Source organism: Chenopodium quinoa, unplaced genomic scaffold, assembly GCF_001683475.1.
Source record: "Chenopodium quinoa cultivar QQ74 unplaced genomic scaffold, ASM168347v1, whole genome shotgun sequence".
Classification (NCBI taxonomy): domain Eukaryota; kingdom Viridiplantae; phylum Streptophyta; class Magnoliopsida; order Caryophyllales; family Amaranthaceae; genus Chenopodium; species Chenopodium quinoa.
Window position 1 is genome coordinate 941,393 of NW_018743791.1, and position 23,612 is coordinate 965,004.

Consider the following 23,612-nt stretch of genomic DNA (forward strand, 5'->3'; position numbering starts at 1 on the left):
TTGGTTCCATTTCCTTTACATTAGGAGTTGCCATTCCTTTCTATTTGCTTGACTTTTTTTTTTTCCCTTTTAATTTGTAGTTGAGCCTCGAACTTGAAGTATGGATGTAGTATGGACCCTACCATACCCAACGTTTAATATTCCACTTTGAAATGACGAGGGTCGGGATGGATGAGATTTGAATCCAGCACCTTTGTGTCACGCTGACTTTGATAACATGTTAAATGACCAACTCAACCAAAAACTTTTACATGCAATAATGAACTCTACATATAATTAAACAACAATCAAACAACGATTCTAATTTACTCAGTAGCTAGCAAGTATATTCGGTTGGTATTTCACGTTTATCAATTATTATTCAATCAGTATTTAGCGCCTGTATTATTTTTTTTATCATTAATTTTTAGGAGAAGAAGAAGAAATGATTTAAAGTAATGCAACATTAGGTATAATAGATCAGAGAAAATTAAACTATTAGAATTTATATGAAATAATCATCTAAACTTATTTGAAATTAAGCAAGTTTATTTATGTATGTTAACTAAAAAATATGTACACTCTCTAATAGAAATAATATGGGATGAATGGAATAAAATTTGTTGATTTGATGCATGTCTTTTTTGGAAATTATGGCCAAAAAATTAAAAGGTACTTATCCCTTTCCTCTCAAAAAATAATCAACACTTTTTGGTGATAACTTGCCTCTATAAATGTATTGTGTTACTTCTTATTGATTTTTAATTTGTTGTTTATTAAAAATTAATTTACATCTGATTTTGTGAGATAGTGTTCTCTCAAATAGTCAAACTCACGCTATAAGATGACGACATACATCCCAAAGTGGATATTTCCCTCACGTTATCACCTGTTCATCAATCAATTTACACAACCACGTACTAATTATATATAGGCACATTTTAATTAGAATATCCAAACATTATTTTATTGAGGGACATTATTGGTCCCCATAAATTCATTTGCATAGAGTATTAAAAATATAAAAAAATTAATGAAAAATGTATATATATTTGCAACTTGCTTGTAATAGGATTAGATGGAATAAAATAAATAATAAATGTGACAAATAATATGCGTTGTCATTATCATGATATGAAAGTTTAATTTTAAGAATCAAAACCCTAATATAGATAGGTCTACCAAAGTGCTTAGAACATAGACTCGATAGCATGACGATGCAAATTATATTTGTAAACTATACAATTTTTTAAAACAAATTGAAAGAGAACACGAAAAAAAATTATACGAGTAAAAAAACGAACATGCATGCTAATGGTTGTTATAAACGCTTGTAATATTTTTAACTGTGTTTATTTCTGTTGGAGATTACACATTGGTTTATGAAGTAGTTTGTTACTCAATTTCCTTAGCTAATGTACTAGTAGTGTTAATTAGTAGCATCAATAGTACTTCTTCCGTTTTTTTTTTTCATTGTTGCAACATGCAGTTTGACTTAAATAGTTCGATGGATGCCTTTTCTCTCCTCTCTTCGTTCTCTTCCTCCTTAAACTCTCAAAGTTAATAGTTAGACATCTTGCCTTACTCAACAAAAAAGGTAGATCAGAACTTTGTATAGACAAATTTAGTAGGGCTATGTTTTTTAGTTTAACTCATTGATTGATATGACTTAATTTTCTTCCCTAAGATCGTATGATCTGATTTGATATTTATTTTCTAATTTAGTGTGATTTGCAAATTTATTCCATAATTAATTGGTATAAATGTTTTTGATTTACAAATTTATGAATTATGGGTAGCACAAAACTACATTAAAATGTGGATAACAAATACCTTGGTAAAATTTAGAGAGTGGTATTCAAGAATAAAAATCAAAACTCGTCTACGTCTTTGGTAAGTTAGTGACTTGGTCTCTCATACATGAAAATATGCTTAGTGTAACCTTTAATTAAACTTAACATACAAAATTAGCTTCTACATTATCACATACATGTACCTCTCATAACCAAGGAAACAATCTTTAATTATATTAACGCTTAATAGTGCTATGCATGTTTTTTTTGCTTTACATAAGTCGTATTACATTTTTATCTCAATTCTAAGGATAATCCAAGTTTTAAAAAAATCTTACAAAACCCTCAAACTATTTGAAACGACCCAATAATCTAGTATGGTTTTTAACATTTCATGACCATAATATCGACACCTTGTCTAAGTTGTCTTCGATACATCAGCTTCATTGTTGTAACTTATGTTTGCAACCCACTGCTTAAGTCTAGTCTCAAATTGAAAGAAAAAAGAGTTTGGAAAGCAAAGTTCGAAGTGTGTTGGGTTGGCCTACTGAGCTTGGCCATCCCATGAAACTTCTTTGCAATTGAAGCAGCTACTTGGCCCAATATGTACTGGACTATCTACAACCACTATTTCTCTTCAACTATAATGGACATTTTTGTTTGTACCAAAATATGTCACTGCACATTGAATAAATCGGTCCAATCCGGTCCAAAATCCAATTGGAATAATTCCAATTCGATCTTCCGTCCACCAAAAATGACAGTTTCAGTGTTTGGGTCTAGCTAGTTTTAACTTTTAACGCGCTTTAGTTATAAACAGATGCACAACTTTAGCGGCGCTTATATTGTTGTGGTTTTATACATTACTATATCATTTACCAACACATAAATTTGCAAAGAAAAAATATATACCAATTATACTACAAAAGAATGATTTGCATTGCTAATTTGACGTTTGGTCTTTGGATTCTATTTTTCAGTTACCTAATGTATTTGTTTGAAATGAATTGCTAATTTGACATTTAGGTGTAACTATATTCTATAACTATTAATTACACACCCTAATGTATAACATGATTAATACCTATAATTAAGAATATGTTCGTGTGTTAGATAAGATCCCGTTCTTTTAAGCTGATCCGCTGAAATACTCTACTTGTTTAGGAGCTCAAAAAAATAGGACCTCAACTGCTCATGAGTCATACCAAACGCAATGCGCGTGTAAAAACTAATCCGGCGACCCGGGAGTTTCACTTTTGGCATGCTTACAATTTCCATCTCACCTATCTTTCATCATCCGAAAAAAACATCCCTTCCAATAACCCATATTATAGCAATGAATACCCACCTAAAATTAGAGCGTCGAGAATTGGGGAAAACTGGACTCAATCTCAGTTGTGTGGGTTTCGGCGCTTCTCCTCTTGGCAAAGTCTTTGGTGATGTTTCTGAAGAAGAATCCATTGCTACTGTTACTCAAGCTTTTAACTTGGGTATCAATTTCTTTGACACTTCTCCGTAAGTTCATCTTTCTATTAATTTCATTTCTTTTTAATGACCCTTTTTTTTTGTTTTTCTCCCCAATTTTATTGCTATCTTCAAGCTTATTTATTTGGAATTGTTGGGATATTAATTGGTGATATTTATGTGGGGCATCAATTTTTTTCATAATCCTTTATATTTGTCTTAAAAAATTGAAATTTTGTTCTGGGGTTAAAATGGTTTTGACAGAATTAATCAGTATTTGATTTTATGTAATCCAATTGATAGTTTAGGTGTCTATTCTATGCAATAAATCATTGACAAATCTAGTGAACATTGATTTAATCTATATTGGAAACGTGGACTGATTATTGCCCACTTTATGTCACGTCCAATTGGTTTTAGGATGGAACCTAAGTGACAATGTTGTGCTGCATTGCGCGGCCAGCCTCATTTTTTCGAAGTCGATATCATATGTTGTAAAGATGAATCCTTTTTTGTGAGACTTGTCAATTGAGCTCATTTGATTATGTTTAGGTACTATGGTGCCACATTGTCGGAGAAGGTGCTTGGTAAGTGTTTGAAAGCACTTGGTGCACCCAGAGATACGTACATTGTTGCAACTAAGTGCGGCCGTTATGCCGAAGGCTTTGATTTTAGTGCTGAAAGGGTTACTAGGAGCATTGATGAAAGCCTAGAGAGGTTGCAACTTGATTATGTTGATATATTACAATGTCATGATATTGAATTCGGTTCTCTTGGTCAGGTTCGAATTCAGGGTCACTCTTTCTGATAGATATTATAGTTATGATAATATCTATCCTAATCTGCGACAAATATTATCATAGCTATATCTATCACTTTCATCCGTCTACCTGGTTTACGAGTGCTATCTGCATTCACTTTGTGGTCATTTGTTTTTTGTTATGCAGATTGTCAATGAGACGATTCCTGCCCTTCAGAAAATTAAAGAGTCTGGGAAGACTAGGTTCATTGGTATAACTGCACTTCCATTGGAAGTATATACGTATGTTCTTGACCGAGTTCCACCTGGGACAATTGATGTTGTTCTGTCATATTGCCACTATTGTGTAAATGACTCGACCTTGGAAGATTTGCTACCGTACTTGAAGAGCAAAGGTGTTGGTGTGATCAATGCTTCTCCACTTTCAATGGGGCTTCATACCGAAAATGGTCCTCCAGAGTGGCATCCAGCTTCAACAGAGATTAAGGTTTATATCTATTTCATCAATATTCAGTAATCGGACCAAGATATTATGCCCGTCCAATATTTAATGGACTTACCGTTGTCATTCAAAAATTTCCGTTATTCATATTATCTTTGTGATTTCTTGTTTGCAGGCTGCATGTAAAGCTGCTGCTGAATATTGTAAGGAGAATGGAAAGAATATCTCAAAGTTGGCTTTGCAGTACAGCTTGTCAAACAAAGACATTTCTACTACCCTTGTTGGCATGAACTCTGTTAGGCAGGTCAGTGTTCCTATTTGCCTTATCACCCTATTTATATTCAAGTAGAGAAGCTTAATGTTTCTCATTGTTCCCGAACTGCTCGAATCAAGACTATAGATTGCGAAGTTATTTAGAAAACGGTTCTCTTGTATAGTCACCTTGTGAAGTATATCAATATACAGCACAAGTTAATTTATCAACAATCAACTATGAGATTGATGTTTCAAGGTAGTCTCAGGGAAAAATGCTGTATAACACCAGTTGTAGCTTTCTGATTAGCTTGAGACTTGATTAGCTTGAGACTTGAGTATGGAGTCTGTTGCAAGAACACTATACCCTTAGAATTTCATATTACATTCTGTTAGCCGTCCTGAAATATACATACACTACAAGTTTTTAGCAGATTTGAAAAATCTCTCACTGAATGACATTCTCTTGGATTGTTAACATTACATGAAAATGCCGGTGGACTGTAATCTTGTTTTCGTGGTTGACATTTCAGGTAGAGGAAAATGTTGCTGCCGCTTTAGAACTCGAAGCTGAAGGAAAGGATGAGAAAACTTTTGCAGAAATAGAGAACATCCTGAAGCCTATAAAGAATCAAACTTGGCCCAGTGGTATACAACAAACTTGAGATTGTTTGCACTTTGCATGCAGTAGATGTGTTTTCTTGTGAAATTTCATTTTATTGCCATCAAATAATGAAGGCATTGTGTAAATCTTTGGAGAAATTGTTTCATGCAAAAGTTCATGTTTGGACTCAGAAAAATGTATGAATTTTTTTTGGTGTAGTAAAACCCCAACAATTCCAAGAGGTTATTTATGACCTTTACAGGAGCAATAAATTTTTACTTTACTTTAGCTTCTATACGCAACAGTTTTGATCTTCCACTAAATTTTGACAATAATTTGTCAATTACCATAATTTGAAAGTTTCATGATAAACCTGGAAAAACAAACTTGTATTCGATTAGAAATACAGAATTACCCAACCCAAGTTCGAATTGTCCGAAATTATCACCTGGTATATGATTTGAATTTCACCTAGATGCCAAAAGAGTCTCACAGGTCTTTGGGACCATAATAGATCCATTATCATACATAATATAAAGCTTGGACCCTGCCCACCATGAAAGGCTGTAAGGAGTTCAAGATTCAAACTCGCTTTTGTCCCTTTTTTTCAAAGGACAATCTGCTTTCGTGATTATTGTCCTTGAAGCCGAAGACACAAACCTTAAACTTGGTGATTAGGGTTTGAACTTTGCATGATATTATCACTGGTATACTGTGAATGAATGAAAACATTTTCTACTACGGTAAGGTTTTAAGAAGCGCGTATAGACTCCATCGTACACTTTCTACTGGGCTAAACCTTTCTTTAATCTTTATGTTGTTAAGGTTGTCGAAAAGTTTCTTGTCATTATGGAACGATAATAAGAGGTCTGAATCTACCTCTATTTGAGCTGGAATATATGTACACTTTCCTGTTGGTAAAGCATGCTGTAAACTTTTACATCAAGAATATATCCTCTTGGTCTGACAATTGAGAAAAGGAAAAAAAAAGTAACATCAAATGAATTAAAGCTCGATTTATGTAAACATAGTCAACCAGCATCATTGCAAAAACGTCAAAAATCACTTTCTTTTAGCTTGCTTTACAGTTTACAGGTTACAATCTTCTCCCCCACAAAACTAAAAGGGAAAAAAAAAGGTAGCAGAATCGAATTTCATGGCATCTCATATTCTCTTCCCTTATATGACAGGAAAATAAATATCAACTGTACACTGGACCAATTGTTAAAAAAAAGGCAATTGAATGAATCATGAGAAAGTTTACAGGATTTGAATATGCGGCGACATCTTGCAAGTGTATAGAAGTATGTTGTGCACGCATGAATGGTGAGTGCTTGGTGAACCAGCAAGAGCTCTTTATATGATACAGTGAATTGTTTTACCGGGCAACTGCATGTAAGGGAAGCCACGGGACCTCATTATCGTCTGTGTAGCCCTGGATAAGAAAATCACCACAGTTCTTTTTGCATCCGTGGTTGTAAGGATTACGAAACTTGCCATTCGGACCGCGAAGATATGAGTAGCGAGAGGCATTTGCCAATTCGTTTGTAGTGATATTCCGAGCTATCTGCATTAAGAAGGAAAGATGTTTGTGATATATTGAGGAAAGATTACTACTTGGATCAACATTTTTGCAATCGACAGATTTATTTTTTTTTTCTTAACAAACATTACAAATTGTTTAAGCAGCTATGACTGCTTCAAGAAGTAAGACTTATCACCATACCTGGCTTGTTTGTGCAACGGCCAGAGTTGTTGCAGAGACGAATATTAAGAAATTTATCACCAAGAAGACCGTAACTCCGTAATAATGAGTTATCACATAGTGCGTCCATGTTTCACTAGTTGGAATTGCGGGTACAGCAGTCCAAATTCCTGTAACATAAATATACATCTGTGATCCAAGAATGATGTGGCATCACAATGTAGTACAGCAGAAGTTCAAAGCTCATTGTAACTGAAACTCACATACTTAAAATAGCTATCACTCCGCTAATAGACGATGTTGCTGTTCCAAGACACAGAAAAACAAAGAAATCCCATTTGTTCCTCTGCAACACAGGCAGACCATAGAGAATCAAAATGCGGAAGATTAAGCAAGAAAAAGAATCCTATTTCTATCATACATATGCACTTGTTATATATTTTTAAGCACTGACAGCCAAAACCTTAAAAAAAAAAAGTACTTGAAATGATGACTAAAGCATGTAAGCATCATCCTCCCTTTTGAAACAATACTATTAATTTTCTATCCAAGTTCCCCACAATCAGACTAAGCCATGTATTCCAATAACACCAATTTATAGTATAAAAAAAGAAAAATTAGCACTTTATCAACAACTATCTATTCGCTTATTGCAAATTTGCAGTGAATTTGCACACATAATTTTTTATGCCGTAGCAAGCAGGAATTACACTGAGCCAACCCGCAAGTAAACCATATTATTTTAAGTCTGATAGTGGTGTTAAAATAAGCCAGCACATTGAAGTATGATAAAACTTCTATCATAAACAACAATAAGATATACTCTCAGAGGCGAAATGACAGTAGTGAGGAACACCTTTCAGCTAATATCAGGATTCTCCAGCATGAACTAAGTTGTTACCCTTTCTTTCTTGCCCATGTGTTCACTCATTTAATCAATTATGAATCATGACATTAAGCTTAAGTTATCTTCTGACTTATTCCAAATCTTGAATAGATATATTCCACCAATCCACCCACCATTAAGGCATCAAAAATAACACCTATGGCATGACATCCCACGACAACTTTTCCATCTCAGATCTACTAAGCTTAATTTAGAGAGCATAGATTGGTCCACTACATAAGTTAAAAATGGAAAATTTGCACTATTCTGCAACATCCAGGTATTAAAATTAGCCTAACAGTAATTGTTCAATGATTTTTGAACCCAATCATTAAAAGATAATAAACATAACATTAATGTTGTCATACCCACAATTGGCAATTTTTTTTTTTTATAAGAGCAAGTGATAATGGAGACCTAAACAAAGACGGTCAGGTAAATTGACTCACAAATGATCAAATTAAAATAAGAGAAGCCAGCATCTGTACGACTGCACTTACCTTCCCCACGCAATTGGAAATCCAAGGGCAATGATGATCAAATTGTTCAATACAGTGTTTACATGTAGGGCAGTGCTTTGAACGGGGTGGTCTAATAATCTGTTAAATTAAATGAGATGCTAAACATATCAATAGCAACTTTACAAGTTAGCAAACAAATCAAAACCTAAAGAAGCAAACTCCAATGAAATTTACCTTGCATGTTGGACAAAGCTGAGACCAATTTCCGGTCCAAACAGAGGAGTCTATCATATCAAGATTCAATAAAGGATCCTGAAAATTCCCAGAAAAAAGGAAAAATAAATTCAGTCTTCATGCTCCCTCCATGTTCATATTCAAACAACTATTTCAGATTTTTTTCAAGGAATTTAATCCTCATACCCTATGACTGCTTTGTTCAACCCTCTCAGAGTGAGTGGATGGTGTAAATATTGTGGTGTACGGGGGATAAAACATAAAGTGTAGTTTAAAAAGTTAAAGGGAGTCTTTTGAATCAAAATATCTACGAAGTATAAATTTTGAAGAAAAATGATTATACTTCGTATAATAATTGCACGACAAACAACTATTGTACCTGTGCTTTACTAAGATCACCAGAATTATCAGATCTTTTGACGTATCCTGGATCTTTACTGCAATATATCAGATATACAATTAACAAATTGAGCATAACAAGAAAGCCAACATGAATATGTACTATATCTGACTTTTAAAACAGATATTGTATTTGTAACTACATATCAAATCTATCCTTGTATGTACAGCAAAAAGCCCAGAGAGGAGAGTGGGGTTCCATATGTATGACAATGATTCTCATTTTAACTATGTTCACTCCATTTCCAAATATCAATGATAAAATACTAGTAGAATAAAACTATGGATCAAGAAGATACCTGCTACAACGATAAAACATTAGCAATGCAATAATACATAGAGTTACAGCGGTCCATCCCCAGAGTGCAACAGCAGCAGTAACCTTTGCAAGACTTGGAGCTAGATTGAGTTATGATAAATCAGTTATGATAATCAATAGATCATCTTAAACTCAACCGATGCAAGAGGGAAAAATGGATCTCACTCACCTAAGAGAACTGAATTAATGAAAAGGATCATGCAACAGAAGATGGTGCAAAACAAGAACGGAGCATAGCCAGCTCCAACAATCTTCCCAGTAAAAAATGTGCTTTTTAGACTCTTATTATGAGCCCGCTGAAGTTTAGACTGAAACGAACAACAAAATGTCACCAAATCAACAAAACAGTAATCTTTACATTCTACAAAACTGAAGTCATCTTTTCCCAAGTGGAGAGTTTCTCAAAGCATGACGCAATTGTATTCACCATTCCCTTTCCCCCAAACACAAGATATACACAAGAAAAAAAGGGGGGGGGGGAGGGGAGGAGATGCTATGATGGGAGTCTTCATTTGTTAGATTTTGTTGTCAGGAGATGGGAAAATAAACAACACGACATTCTTAGCCCTCTCAGTATGGTTTGAATTTTGATAAATGCTATGCCCACATGAACTAGAAATTTAGAACATAAATTATTTTCTAGAAAACTAAGAGGATAAAAAGAAAGAGAGCAGAGAAAAACAATCATGAAAACTGATTAAGCTCTTAAAAAAAAGGGGCCACAGTCTCATTTATATCGCTGTTATCACGTACAAGCAAAAGGGCGACATGCCGATGACCTTTATCATATGCTAGCTCGATAGGGGTAAATCCAGCTTTATCTTTCACCAACAATTCTTCTTTTGTGCCAGCATGCACGAGTATGCTGCATGCCTCAACATGTCCCCTTAAAACAGCCCAATGCAAAGGAGTGCAACCTAACAACACAAAGAAAGTCATCAAATTAGACAATCTAAGTCCACGATAATGCATAAAAGCAGGCAAAGATGCGAATAAGATCAATATCACCATAAACATAAAAGCTTATTAACATGTTGGGGAGCAGGAAAGAAATGGAGAGGATGAAGCACTTTTGGAAATAAAATGTCTCTCAAACTACACACTTTTTTATATAAATTGTACCACTGCGTCTACAACAATGCTACATACGAACTACCACTATCACATACGTGTGAATGTATTATTGTACCACTATCCGTGTGTAACTACCAGTCTACCACTATCCCTGTGAATGTGCTTTGTTGGAGTTATAAAGTACTTTTACGGTGATATACGTGTGTTGGTGTATGCGTAGTTACAAATTCACATATGTATTAACCTATATGATATATGTTACCTGGCACATGTTTCTTTTTCTAGAAGTAGGTTAGTAATTAAATCACATAATGCACAAACATACCACTAGGAATCCGATATTGCTAATACTCCAGAAGTCCAGATAGTAAGATTAGTCTAATGTGTAGCATCAGTGAGCGACCTTAAACCAAGAAATGAAATAACAACTGAAAAGGTTATGATTGACATACCTTCTTTATCTTGCCTCCCTTGGTTGGCATCTCTGAACAGAAGTAATCTGATTGTATCTGCAAATCCCTTGTAAGCAGCCCTGGTCAAAGGAAGTTATCAGCCCTGGTTAAAAGACTGTTAAAACACTTATTTTTATTCATCAAAGGCGACAATAATTTTTTTACAATCATAAACAAATATTAGATCATAGCAACAAAGAAAAATCTAGAGCAAGCGAGCTCAAATCAAATGCCGACTTAAGCTTCCTTAATGTGGCAAAATAAGATTAAGGATATAATTAGGCTTGCCGGGAGTTAAACTAAAGCTTGGCAATAGATATAAGCCACAGATCCCACTTGGCTCAGCAGACAACAGCCTAAGCGAAATAGAATTTTGCAAAAGGACACCTTAGGAAGCCTTCAAGCTAATGAACCATGCATTAATTAATCTAACCCAAAAAAAACCAGGGGGGGCAACTGATGCGCAGATCTTCCTATATGATAAAATCAAGAAAGAAAACTTAAGGTGTATCTAGGTCTAATAAAACTCCCCCACACTCTCTCTCCCACCCCTTTTTCTTGGGTCGTCTGTGCCTATGCAAAAGCACATCTTACTATTGCCAACTCCAATTCAGCAAGAATCACAAGGTTGTAGCTTTGTTGTCTAACTATACAGGAAATTGAACAATAATCACAGGAGGACGATACAAGAGCTAGGATTATGTTCATATTCTGAACAAAGACCAGTGACGCCATCAGCCCTTAGCCAAACCACACCTAATATGCCAAATAATTGCAGGTTTGCAGAGGATTCGATCATAATATACACTGCTGATGATACTTTATAGAGTAAAGAAAGAAGAAATAATATGGAAAGCCACCATACATTGATATATTGTATCAATCATGCCAAGTAAACTCCCACATATATGCCTCAAGGCTCAAACTCACCAATGCAGTGGGCTCCTTCCATCATTATCTGGTGCATCAAAATCAGCATTATATTTTGCAATAATGTGATTCAAGAAGGCTGTTTGTCCGTATTGAGCAGCAACATGAACTGCCTGTGAAATGTAGAATTGTCAAAAGCTTCAAAACTAAGGCTTAACCACAAAAAGTATGAATTTCAATTTAAACAAGGGAAAATATTATTCATATTTATAGGAATAGGAGTCCTAATTTATAGACACTGCTTCACTAAGGAAACACCAAGGAAATCTCTTAAAGCCGGAAAATGGAAATAGTCAAACAACATTCTTACTATGACATGCATAAAACCCTAACTGCAAGCACCTAGCCTTGCAAATTTAAATGTTTTGTAACGAAGAACAGCCTAGTTCTGGAAGCAGTTCAGCCTATACCCAAAAGATTGACACAAACCGATATTCATATAAATGTTACTCGCAAACAAATGATGTACTAACATGTAAAACAATTCAGCAAAGCAATTACCCTATACCCATTAGCATCCGAAGCCTCAACGCGTGCCCCATTCTGCAACAACAGGTCTGCGACCACAATAGAGCCTCTAACAGCAGCCCAATGCAATGCTGTCTGTTGACTGAGGTCGGTGGCATTCACATCTCCACCATGCTTTAATCACATCAAAAAAACAGAAGTAAGCTCAACATATAGCACCTAATTTGCAAACACATTCAATAAAACAATCTCATTTCACACTTATAATCCCCAATTTCAACAACCTCATTATATAACCCTGATTCAAATCAAGATAATATCATGTAGTATAAAATACAGAAAAATCACAAATATTCACAATATAGTACTGTTAAAGGTATAATGAATGAAAATTAAATATAATTAAGCAAATTTCTAATACAAACATCATAAAAAAGAGCGGCAAATTTAAAATTTCAGGTTTAATCTTTAATAAAAATACCTCAATAATATATTGAACAATATTGGGGAAATTGTTAAGACCAGCCCATTGCAAAGCGTAGTAACCATTAGCGTCGGGAAGAGAAAGAGAAGCGCCATCTTCTTCGACGAATTTACGAAGTTTAATCAAATCGCCATGAACTGAAGCAGTAAAAACATCAGTGATAACAATCACTTGTTGTTGTTGTTGTTGTTGATTGATGTGATTTGATGAGATTGAATCTGAAACAACTTCGATTTCTGATGAAGATGAAACCATTTTGACTTTAGAATCACATTGAAATTAGGGTTGATTTCATCGGGAAAATGGAAATTAGGGATTTGGGAATTTTGTGGGGTTTAGAATTGGGGTTCGGTTAAAATTAGTTGGAAGATTCGAAATTGGGGATTGTCGGTGGATTAAAGAAATGGCGCAGCCAACTGATGGAGTTGGTGATACTGTACCTGTACGTTTAGTGAAGTGATGGATCACAGATTAATAAGATGGTTGAATGTTTTTAACGGAGGGAGTATTATTTTTAAGGGGTGAAGAAAGACATCGCTGAATCAGCACCTATTACACGTTTAACTAGCTTAACTCCATAAGTCTTGAGAGTTGAGAGTAGAGGGGGGAGGTAGGGAATCCCTTTATTCCAAGTATTTTGAGTTAATAGGGGGTTGAATTTGTAACCTCAGAGTCACAAACTGAGTTTCCTACCAACTCCGGTTATTAATAGATGGTTATATGGTTGAATGGGGTGATATATGAAAAGCAAGTCAATGTAAATTTTGTCCGGTTCTACTTATATTTGATCACATCATATATTTTGTTTGCGGTTATTTGTGGCTAAGTATTTTTGGCTTTACACGGTAAAGGAGTGTGAAAATCTAACATTTAAAATTAGATGTTTAACAAAATTAATGACATTATTGTACAAAATATTACATCTTGTGAGTTGATCTTAATCTAAAATAGTTACTCCAAACATGTTTTTTTTTGTGAATACATCTATTTTATTTGATTTCTCCCGTTTGTCACTTGGAGGTGTACCTTCTCTGTTTCTTCTTACAAGCACATTACAATAAAAGAGTGTAAAAGAACAGTTAATGTTAGGATTTTATTTTACATTTTAAGATCAGTTCATAAATCAACCATAAATTACGTGTGAAAACCACGAGGGTTCGAATCCACCTCAGTATCACATATGATTAATTGATTAGTTATGAATCTATCCATCAATCATACCCAACCCCTTCCCACCCAAAAAAAAAAACACATGGTTTGGGCTTGGGCTACTTGGTCGAGTTTGCAACCATGGGCCATTCATCTTTTCGTAGGTATAAATACTGGGCCGAGAACGATGGGCTTTTTCTTTAAGAATAATAAAAAGGGAGATCAAATAGGCTTAACGATTATTCCTCGAAGACAGCAGTGAGGAACAAAAATACTGTCAGTAGTATCGTTACGACTGTCAAGAATTAATGTTTTAAATTATTTATTGATTTTATTTTATTGGCAATTGTTTATTGTTTATGTTCGCATAATTATACCTTAAACCAAATGGCATTATAGTACATAGGTGTGATTAATTAATAATTATGGAGTACTGTTTATTTTAAAAGACTAAATTCACTAGGTTCTTGTCTATTAATATCGTGCAAATTTTAAAAGACTCGTTGCCTTGTCCTTTAGTTTAGTTATTGAGTGATACCAAGTACAAAGTACGGAGTACTTTATTTATTTCCCTCACCCAAACAATTAAAACACAATTTTCCGATCAGTTGGGGTTACTTGGTCATTTAATTACTCAGTCGATCAAAGGATACTCAGTCAGTCAGGGTTACTTGATTAGTGTTTTGATGTGTATTAGGTTGTTAGCCGGCTACACCAAAATCATGCTAAATTGCTACAGTATAAGTGTATAACAATTTGGTGATATTTGCTTATAAAGATATAATAATTAACTGATATGGAGTATTTAGTTTTGTTACCCTCTTACTCCAAAGAAGATTATGGTATCAACAAAAAATGCATTTTTTCAAACGAGGCTTTAAGGCAAATACCTAAAATTTTATGGTGTAAAAATTATTACTTGTACTTTGTACGATTTTTTTTTTCTTTTTGAAACACCCCTGATGTTACTTAAGGTATTTTCTTTATCGAACATTGTTGTTCACACTTGTTTTCTTAAATTGTCTCAACGTCTTTAAAGAGGAAATCTTAGACTCTAACCGTTAGAGTCATTTATGACTCTAACCGTTAAAGATATTTATGACTCTAACAGCACACGTTGGTATTTCATATGATACCAACAACAAATTATATGGATACCAACAAAACAATTTTATGTTCGTTGGTATCATTGAATAAGGTGGTTGTTATCATGGTGATACTATCAAGAGTATAATGAAATATCAACATGTGTTATAAAATTATTTTTTTCAAGTATGGTAAAGGTAAATGGACGATTATACCCCTTGTTAGAGTCCTAGAATTCCTCGTCTTTAAATCATGCAACAACAATATAAGTTCATCTCACAATAAATTTTTAACTTTTATTCCATCGTTTTCCCTAAATAATCATGTAATACCCAATCATAATATTAACACTAGATGAGGGAGAGCATACACGATATAGTGATATACCACCTAAAACAACATAGTAGGAACTTGCTCTTTTCAGCTTAATTTAACTTTAATTTAGTTTAGTTCAGTTCTTAATTTTCTTCACTTATAAACAGTTCATTTCAGCTTACTTCACTTCAGTGTATCATTGTAACAAGCCCTTAGATTCTAGCTAGAAGACCCAACAGTACAGTAGCTCTAGACGACTAGTAAAACCTTGAAATGGAATGACCAAGAAAGGATGAATTTCCCCAAAATCATGATTATTCAAGAAGCGTTGATCGACAACATAGATTTGATGAATGATAATTACAAAAATAAAATAAAAAAAACAGTCAACCGTACATAAAAAAATGAGATCATATTGACTCCACATCATAAGCCTGTGAATTCTGATGATGTTATTGACCGTTTTTGAATAATACTCCTGACTTCCTGACCTTTTCTGGACCCCACTTCTTAATACTACAAATGATGAGTTTTGTTTTTGAGCTTATTATCATAAATCTTTTTCCAAATGCTGACAAATTTATGTAAGTACGTATTTTTGTACTAAAAATCTACTTATAGTCTATCTAATTCTAGTTAATTTTGACCCGAGTTAAGCTCATAATATTGCTGTTAAGATAATGTCCTTTTCAAGTTTTAAGTTACGTTATATTTTAAATTCAAAAATTTTACCGAGTAATTTTCTTAACTAATTCAAAACATTTTAAAAATTCATTAGCATATTACAAATCCGTCAAGATTATTTCCATCAATGGTTACATAAATGGATGAAATTAGAATGTTATTTCGAGATATTTCCAAATCAAGAAAGCTTAACTTTATATGTATTTTATATTTAGTACAATATTGTATTTAAACAAGTCAAATTTAACAACTTATTATGAATATATACTACATATGTATGACTGTATGAAATAACATGAATTTTTGTTGGTATTGAGAGAAAAGTACACCAATAAATTTCAATCTTTAGTTTTAGATAGCACATCAATATATTAAACTAAGTTAGCCGACATCTCCAAAATTCATAATTTTAAAAATGTTTTAATATTTACAAACACTTTTTTTTTTTTTTGAAAGAATATTTACAAACACTTAATATAACCTTTTAAAGTCCTTTACATGCTTTTTAGCTCCTAATAGTACAATATTTTTACATTAGTCAATTGTAATTGTTCACCAACATCAAGGATTGTACATTGAGCATTTGAGCCTCATTATACTTGTATCATCACATGACCTCCACTAATTTTTGTTGTATAACCAATGCAGCATGCTAATTTTTCAATTTTTTTTCCCTAACACTATTACACTAATTGAAACAATAATTGAAGTTTATAATATCATTTACATGGTATAACCGAACACTCCTACCTATTACCAAATCGCTATCGAGTTAAATATATACTATAGAGGCTATTTTTGTAAAATCACAAAATAGTTCCCAAAGTTCAAAACTTAATATTCCAATTCCATGACAAAAAATTGAAAAAAAGAAGTTAAATTTTTTGAGTTTATCACTGGAAATTTGCGCAGAAAGAGCAACCAAACCCAAAATCCAAAGAATAAGTTTTCTCCACTTTTCTTTCTCTTTCTCTCTAACTTTCTAATTTTTTATTTTCTTTCTTTTATTTATTTTATTTTAATAAAATTTTATTATTTTCTCATTCTTTCTTCTTCTATAGTATAGCCACCTTTCTATCTGTTAAATACAATTTTCACTTTAATTCTTCTTCATCAAAAAAATTTATATTCTCTCTTCTCTCTCACACTTCTCCACTTTCTCTCTCTTCATTTTTGCTGTTTCTCTCTCTAAAAAACAGGGGAACTCTGTTCTGCTGTTTTTGAAGCTCTTTAACAATGGCGGACATTAGTCATCCTCCCATGGAACAACTTCAAGACCTTGAATATTGCATAGACTCTAATCCTCCTTGGGGTACTGTATTACTCACTTTTAATTCAATTTTAGTCATTAAATTTTTGTAATTATTACTTAATTACTTTATTAATTATGTACTTAATCCTTATTTGCTCATTATTAATGTCCCACCACCATTGAAAATCTTCTAAAAGGTTCATTCTTTTTCATGGGTTTTTCAAAAAATGAAAAGGGTTCATTTTAATTTTCATTTTTTCAATTTATTTATTTATTTATTGAGTTTTATTGTAATTTGAATTTGGTTATATTTTTGTTTTTTATAGTTAATTATTTGTTTATCTTAATATCTGCCACATTTATTATGAAAGTTAAAGTGTTTGTTTCAGGTGGTCCAAATATTGTGGAAATGGAATGAAATTTAATTGTATTTATTAGGTTTTTGAAAGTTCAAGTTAATTTTGGTATTAATAGGTGTTTTTAGTCAAAATGTCATAGTCTTGCTCTCAGTTATCTGTTTGTTTCTATTAATATTAGGGTGTGTCACTTTTCTAAGAACCACATTTGTAAATTATCAAGTACAAAGTAGTTTGAATTTTTGCAACAATTATTCTCTATTTGTTTTATGTTAATTTGTTTGTTAGTAAAAAAAGAATTTTCCTAATTTTGCGGTCTTTAGGTAATTTTATATAGTTTTCTGATCGAACTATAAACAATCTAAGACTTATTATATTAGGTTAATAATGTTGATTTTCTATTATAATGTGAGGATATATGATTTATTACTGGCAATGTGCTTCCTTTATACATTATATTGTATTGCTCTTTAAATTACTATGGTAGGTTGTTTAGATTATGAGAGAAATCGCATTGAAGTTTGAAACTTTGAATGATTGTTGTGTGATTGAGTGAATTAGTTTCGTCCACTGAGATTAAGGAGTTTGTTTTGTCATGAGAAAGGGATGAAAATGGATTAAACAGTAAACAATGTTGCTCATTAATTTGGCTGATAAGTGAAGTTTAAGATCAAGTTCAATTATGACATTTAGGCGATTCTAAAAATAAGAAGCATCACTAATATGGAAAGAAATTGTAAATTTTATTGTCAAGGAAATTCGATCAGGGTGTTAATTTAATTAAAAGTCGAGTCCTCAAAACAAGAATTTCTTCATATGAAATAGAGTGTGAGAGCTAAATGATGTGGTTATGCTCATGATTGGGAACAATTATAGTAAAACAGCTTCTTTTCAGTTGATAAGTAAATTGACCACTACACCATGTAGAAATAAACACTTCAAGGATGGTAGTTTAATGATTATATAAATCTATATACATAAAATAAATATCTTTCTTCATCTTTTGTTTTGTTCATATTACATGTATGGTTGGTAGATCTTTTAGCTTCCTCCATCTGATTATAACTGGAAGCAATCTTGCAGTCGAAACCATACTTCTAGCGTTCCAGAACTACATTTTGATGCTTGGTACAAGTGTGATGATTCCTACATTGATAGTCCCTGCAATGGGTGGATCTGATGTAAGCCCTTTTTTTACCAAAAATCCCTAGTTTTCTCCGATATTGATTTACAAGTTACATCTTTGGGTAAAATAACAATTTAAAGCTGTAAGATTAGTGATGTTATCATGTGGCCTTATAACCCCAAAATGTTTTCTGTAAAATTAATGCACTGGTCTACTAAAAGCTATTCTTATCAGTTCTTTTTCATTTTTCCTTATGTTGTAACATGAAAGGAGTATCTTCAATGGGTTAAGAGAAATTAAAACCATGCTTTTATGTTCAGAACAAAGGTAGGGATAGATAACACAACTATAGGAAACCACCTTAAAGATTGTTTACAATCTCCTAGAGATAGTAATACGAAGTATGTAGGATTTTATATCATCTGAGAATATCAAGATTAATGTCTTTTCAAGAGCTTAGACCATGCTGAATTTCTATTTGTCTCTTGAGCTATTTGATTGCGGTAATTATAAGTCTACTATGCCTTCTGCACATTGTGATACCTTGTTAACATGACCAGGGTGACAAGGCACGGGTCATACAAACTCTCCTATTTGTGGCAGGGATTAACACCCTCTTACAAGCATTGTTTGGGACCAGGCTACCTGCTGTAGTTGGAGGATCCTTTGCTTACCTTGCTCCTGTAGCATACATAATAAATGACTCATCACTGCAGCGCATTCCGGATAATCATGATGTAAGTTCATCCTTCACTTTGTTTGGCCAAAGTGCTTCCTAGCTTTGTCCTTTCTTTGGTTTAGCAAGGTTTCTAAGTGGAATAGAATCGGTACACTTATGCATTTGTATTGATTTTCAATAGTTAAGAAGATCGGAAGTATGATTGAAGCGGAGTGCAAATTGATCATGAAAATTTAAGCCTAGTGATTACGCAAAAAAAAAAAAAAAAAAAAAAAAAAAAAATCTAATTTTCCGTCAACATCTCCCCCCCCCCCCCTCTTTCTCAACAAGTATTCTTCCTAACAATGATTATCTGTAATTGAATGTCCACTGCATGATGTTGAGCATTTTAGTTGTTAAAGGTTCTGTCAAATTGCCACATTTTACCCTTTTGTATCCTTTTTACAGAGATTTATTCAAACTATGAGGGCTATTCAAGGAGCTCTTATTGTTTCCTCTAGTATACAGATTATTCTAGGTTACAGCCAACTTTGGGGGCTCTTTTCACGGTATGTATTGGATCTTCTGAGTCTCCTGACTCTCTTAGTGTCTAAGCGGTGTATTTCTCTTATTAGTTAGCATTTTTGTGCTGATATGTACATTTACATGTTTTTACAGATTCTTCAGTCCTCTTGGCATGGCACCAGTTGTTGGTTTGGTCGGCTTAGGGTTGTTTCACCGAGGATTTCCTGCGGTAGGTACCAATGGACTGAGGAGATGATTTACACGTAGCATATGGTTATTCTAGAGAGTGATTAATTATTTTTGACCATTTTTTTTTTCACGTGAATGGACCTGAAATCTGATGCATTGAACTTCTCTAAAAATTATTCTCTTACTTTATATGTAGTATGTTATTCAAACTCAGGCACTCATGTCCAACACAACTCATGAGTACCAAATATCATATTAGCTATTTAGCTTATATCAAATTTTTCTTATATTTGGTCCAAATTTAAGTGTCAAGCATCCATACCTATGTAGGATTGTCTGAATAGCATACATTTTCTTTTCTTTCACTGGATATTACAGCTAACTATTTCAAGCTCCTTTTTCATTTCAGCTAGGGAACTGTGTAGAAATTGGGCTACCAATGCTATTGCTCGTGATTGGATTGTCTCAAGTGAGTAACCTGTTAAATGAACTTGTACTGGTTTTCTCTAAGAAATCTTAATAATTGGTATTCTGGTTTTGTTCATTGTAGTATCTGAAGCATATCAGACCATTTAAAGATGTCCCAATATTCGAGAGATTTCCTGTCATTATTTGTGTCTCGATTGTATGGCTTTATGCTGTTATCCTGACAGCAGCTGGGGCTTACAGACATAAGCCAGGACATACGCAGAACAGTTGTCGTACAGATAGGGCAAATCTTATATCAACTGCCCCATGGTAATTATCCCTAACAAAGCTCATAGCAGTTATGTGCATCTTGAGGAGGTGGAATTTTTTGGCTGAACTAAATGTTATCACTCTGTACGATTAAACTTCATGCAGGTTCAAATTCCCATATCCTTTGCAATGGGGCCCTCCTACTTTTGCAGCTGGCCATTCCATAGCTATGATGGCATCTGTTTTAGTTTCGATGATTGAGGTAACCGACCTTGTATCATTGGACCCTCTTACCCATTTTTTCCTTGCCATAATTAGTTAAATATGCATCTGTTCTTTGAAAATGTGTCTTAAGAACTAAAAATTCTTGAAGAGAACAGTTTAATTTGTTTTTCATGTATGTACCTTGATTTTAGGCTAATCAGTGATACAATTCTTTTTTTTCTTGTTTGGTATTTGTATTTTTTGCAGTCAACTGCTGCTTACAAGGCAGCATCTAGACTTGCAATTGCTACCCCTCCTCCAGCTTATGTTTTGAGTCGGGGCATAGGATGGCAGGTAAGTTGCTACAGTATTTGATTTATCATTGTGAACTTTTTATTTTGTCTTTGAGGATCATGCTTGTTGGCTTTATAAAATATAAACTCGCTGTTTGTTGTAGCCAAATTGCCTAAAGCAAGGTGAATGCCAGTTATGTGGATTACTTGAAAGTTGAAATATGTGAAATAATACTAGGTGCTAGGTCAGGAGTCAGAACTCCCGCGTGTACACCTGTTTGTGGTCTCTCTTACATGACAATATTTGTTCTTTTATCTTCTTATAGGGGATCGGAGTTTTGCTGGATGGTCTCTTTGGAACTGGCACTGGCTCTTCTGTCTCTGTGTAAGTAGTATCAATGTACCTTGATGGTCTAGTCACCTTGACTTGTTTTACTCTCCCTCGTGCTAAAGGAACCTATTCTGCATCATTTCAGGGAAAATGTCGGATTGCTAGGTCTCACACGAGTAGGAAGTCGGAGAGTTGTTCAAATCTCAGCTGGCTTTATGATATTTTTCTCTACTTTAGGTTGATTGATGTATTTTGTTAATTGCTAGTAACCTGTAACTATTAGTTTTACATACTATCGCCAACCCTGCTCCACTTTACATAATATAATGACTTTTATTTGTGGCAGGAAAATTTGGAGCTGTTTTCGCATCCATACCATTCCCTATATTTTCTGCGTTATACTGTGTTCTCTTTGGCCTTGTGGGTATGTTCCTCAACTTCATCTGTAAATTTTTCATGCCCTCAAATTATATGAATCTACTAAACTAAGTGAACTCTTTTCGTATGCAGCTTCAGTTGGATTATCGTTTCTACAATTTACAAATATGAACTCTATGAGGAATCTTATTATTATTGGGCTCTCTCTTTTTCTCGGGATATCTATTCCTCAATTTTTCGATGATTATCGATTAGATCATGGTCTTGTTCGGACTAATGCAGGATGGGTGAGTTCACTTATACAGCATTGCTTAAAAAAGTCTGTACTTTACATCACCCTATGTAATTTTAAATCTCTTTCAAAAGTTAGAACTATAGTTTCACAATAACATTTTGTTTATTAAATTCCTTTCATTTTCTGAAGTTGGAGTCTGTTTTTTTGGCAGTTCAATGCATTTGTGACAACCATTTTCATATCATCACCAACAGTGAGCTTGATCATATCAGTGTTCCTGGACAACACACTAGAAGTAGAAAGATCGAAGAAAGATAGAGGAATGCCGTGGTGGGTGAAGTTTAGAAGTTTTAGGGGAGATAACAGGAACGAAGAATTTTACACATTGCCGTTCAATCTCAACAGATTCTTTCCTCCTACGTAGTAATTGCCCTTGGAAGTCAGAAATGAGACCAGTAGACACTTTTTTATCGGTTCTGGTAATTCTAACCCGTGCTGATTTCAGACTGTCGATGGAAATTCAGCAACAACTGGATATAATTTGATCGTAAGAACGCTAAACCTTCTAACTTATCCGGTGTAAGTTTTGGTGGACCATGTGCAGTAAGGTCCACGAGGAATTAGGATAGTATATGATTCTTCTCAATGCCTTATCAGATGTAAATGGCATGCAATAAAATGAGCATGTTTAGCTTTGCCTTAACTTTTTGCAATTGTGCAGGTCATTTCTATATAAAAATGTCTAATTTCTGGATTATTAGAAAGATGCAGTACTTATACTGAAAAGAATGCATGGTTATATGCATGATTTATGTAACTATTCATTTTGGGTAACCTAGTTCAATTCAGAGAATTCAATTGATTTAGTTCTGTTCCGTGTATTAATTTATTGGTTTTTCTGGGTTTGTTGGGAGGCCGAATTGGTGATAAAATTATCCTACCAATTGCCGATTCCTATTCCCGGCCTCACTTGGATACTAAATATTTTATCTGTTTCAGAATAACTGACACATCAAACTATAGCTTTTTTGTATAACCTTTATTAATATTTTATGTCGGTCAAGTGCATCGACATGTTTTCATGTCCTATACTCTGAGACAAGTAATTGACAACAACTTTATTTAGCCATCTTAAAGGAAGGGGAAATCAGCTGAGACCCTGTAGAATGGTCAGTTTCGAGTCTTTCAACCCATTTTTAAGGTTTAAGCTCCTCAAACGACCCTTGAGCTTCAACCAAACATGATTACATGACATGTTAAATTAACGGAAAGACAAAAAATTCATATGGTGAATTTTTATTTATTTACTTATTTTTAACTTTAACAATCAACAATATTATTGAGCCATCTTTTTAAGGATTGATATAAAAGATTTTGGAATTTCCAATTGCATTTTGGGTAACTCACAAATCACAAAACCTAATTGATCATTTTGGGTAACATTTTC

The 23,612-nt window shown here is 33.7% G+C and overlaps 3 protein-coding genes across 4 annotated transcripts; 2 read left to right on the plus strand and 1 right to left on the minus strand.

The window, feature by feature from the left end:
* Positions 1 to 2,947: 2,947 nt before the first annotated feature.
* LOC110685042 (L-galactose dehydrogenase-like) lies at positions 2,948 to 5,581 on the plus strand. The gene is made up of 5 exons (XM_021861503.1): positions 2,948 to 3,287; positions 3,789 to 4,017; positions 4,184 to 4,483; positions 4,614 to 4,742; positions 5,224 to 5,581. Exons 1-5 carry the CDS (start codon positions 3,034 to 3,036, stop codon positions 5,353 to 5,355), a joined length of 1,044 nt encoding a protein of 347 aa, XP_021717195.1. The 5' UTR covers positions 2,948 to 3,033; the 3' UTR covers positions 5,356 to 5,581.
* A 729-nt stretch (positions 5,582 to 6,310) lies between these two features.
* LOC110685043 (probable protein S-acyltransferase 23) lies at positions 6,311 to 13,330 on the minus strand. Of its 2 annotated transcripts, none has more exons than XM_021861504.1 (13): positions 12,704 to 13,323; positions 12,256 to 12,396; positions 11,755 to 11,867; positions 10,825 to 10,904; positions 10,052 to 10,215; positions 9,468 to 9,606; positions 9,279 to 9,378; positions 8,960 to 9,017; positions 8,581 to 8,658; positions 8,386 to 8,484; positions 7,267 to 7,345; positions 7,021 to 7,169; positions 6,311 to 6,861 (listed from the first exon to the last, which is right to left on the minus strand). In XM_021861504.1, the coding sequence occupies exons 1-13, from the start codon at positions 12,959 to 12,961 to the stop codon at positions 6,673 to 6,675; spliced, it is 1,647 nt and encodes a 548-aa protein (XP_021717196.1). In that variant the 5' UTR covers positions 12,962 to 13,323; the 3' UTR covers positions 6,311 to 6,672. The 2 variants fall into 2 exon arrangements, 1 of the variants encoding a protein (XP_021717196.1); XR_002503906.1 differs by having other exon boundaries at positions 6,726 to 6,861; positions 7,263 to 7,345; positions 12,704 to 13,330.
* Positions 13,331 to 16,766: 3,436 nt separating this feature from the next.
* Positions 16,767 to 22,589, plus strand: LOC110685044 (nucleobase-ascorbate transporter 1). The gene is made up of 14 exons (XM_021861505.1): positions 16,767 to 17,252; positions 18,632 to 18,729; positions 19,235 to 19,411; positions 19,801 to 19,901; positions 20,011 to 20,086; positions 20,456 to 20,515; positions 20,597 to 20,784; positions 20,890 to 20,986; positions 21,196 to 21,282; positions 21,548 to 21,606; positions 21,698 to 21,789; positions 21,899 to 21,976; positions 22,063 to 22,217; positions 22,377 to 22,589. The coding sequence occupies exons 1-14, from the start codon at positions 17,177 to 17,179 to the stop codon at positions 22,587 to 22,589; spliced, it is 1,557 nt and encodes a 518-aa protein (XP_021717197.1). The 5' UTR covers positions 16,767 to 17,176.
* The last annotated feature ends 1,023 nt before the right edge of the window (positions 22,590 to 23,612 follow it).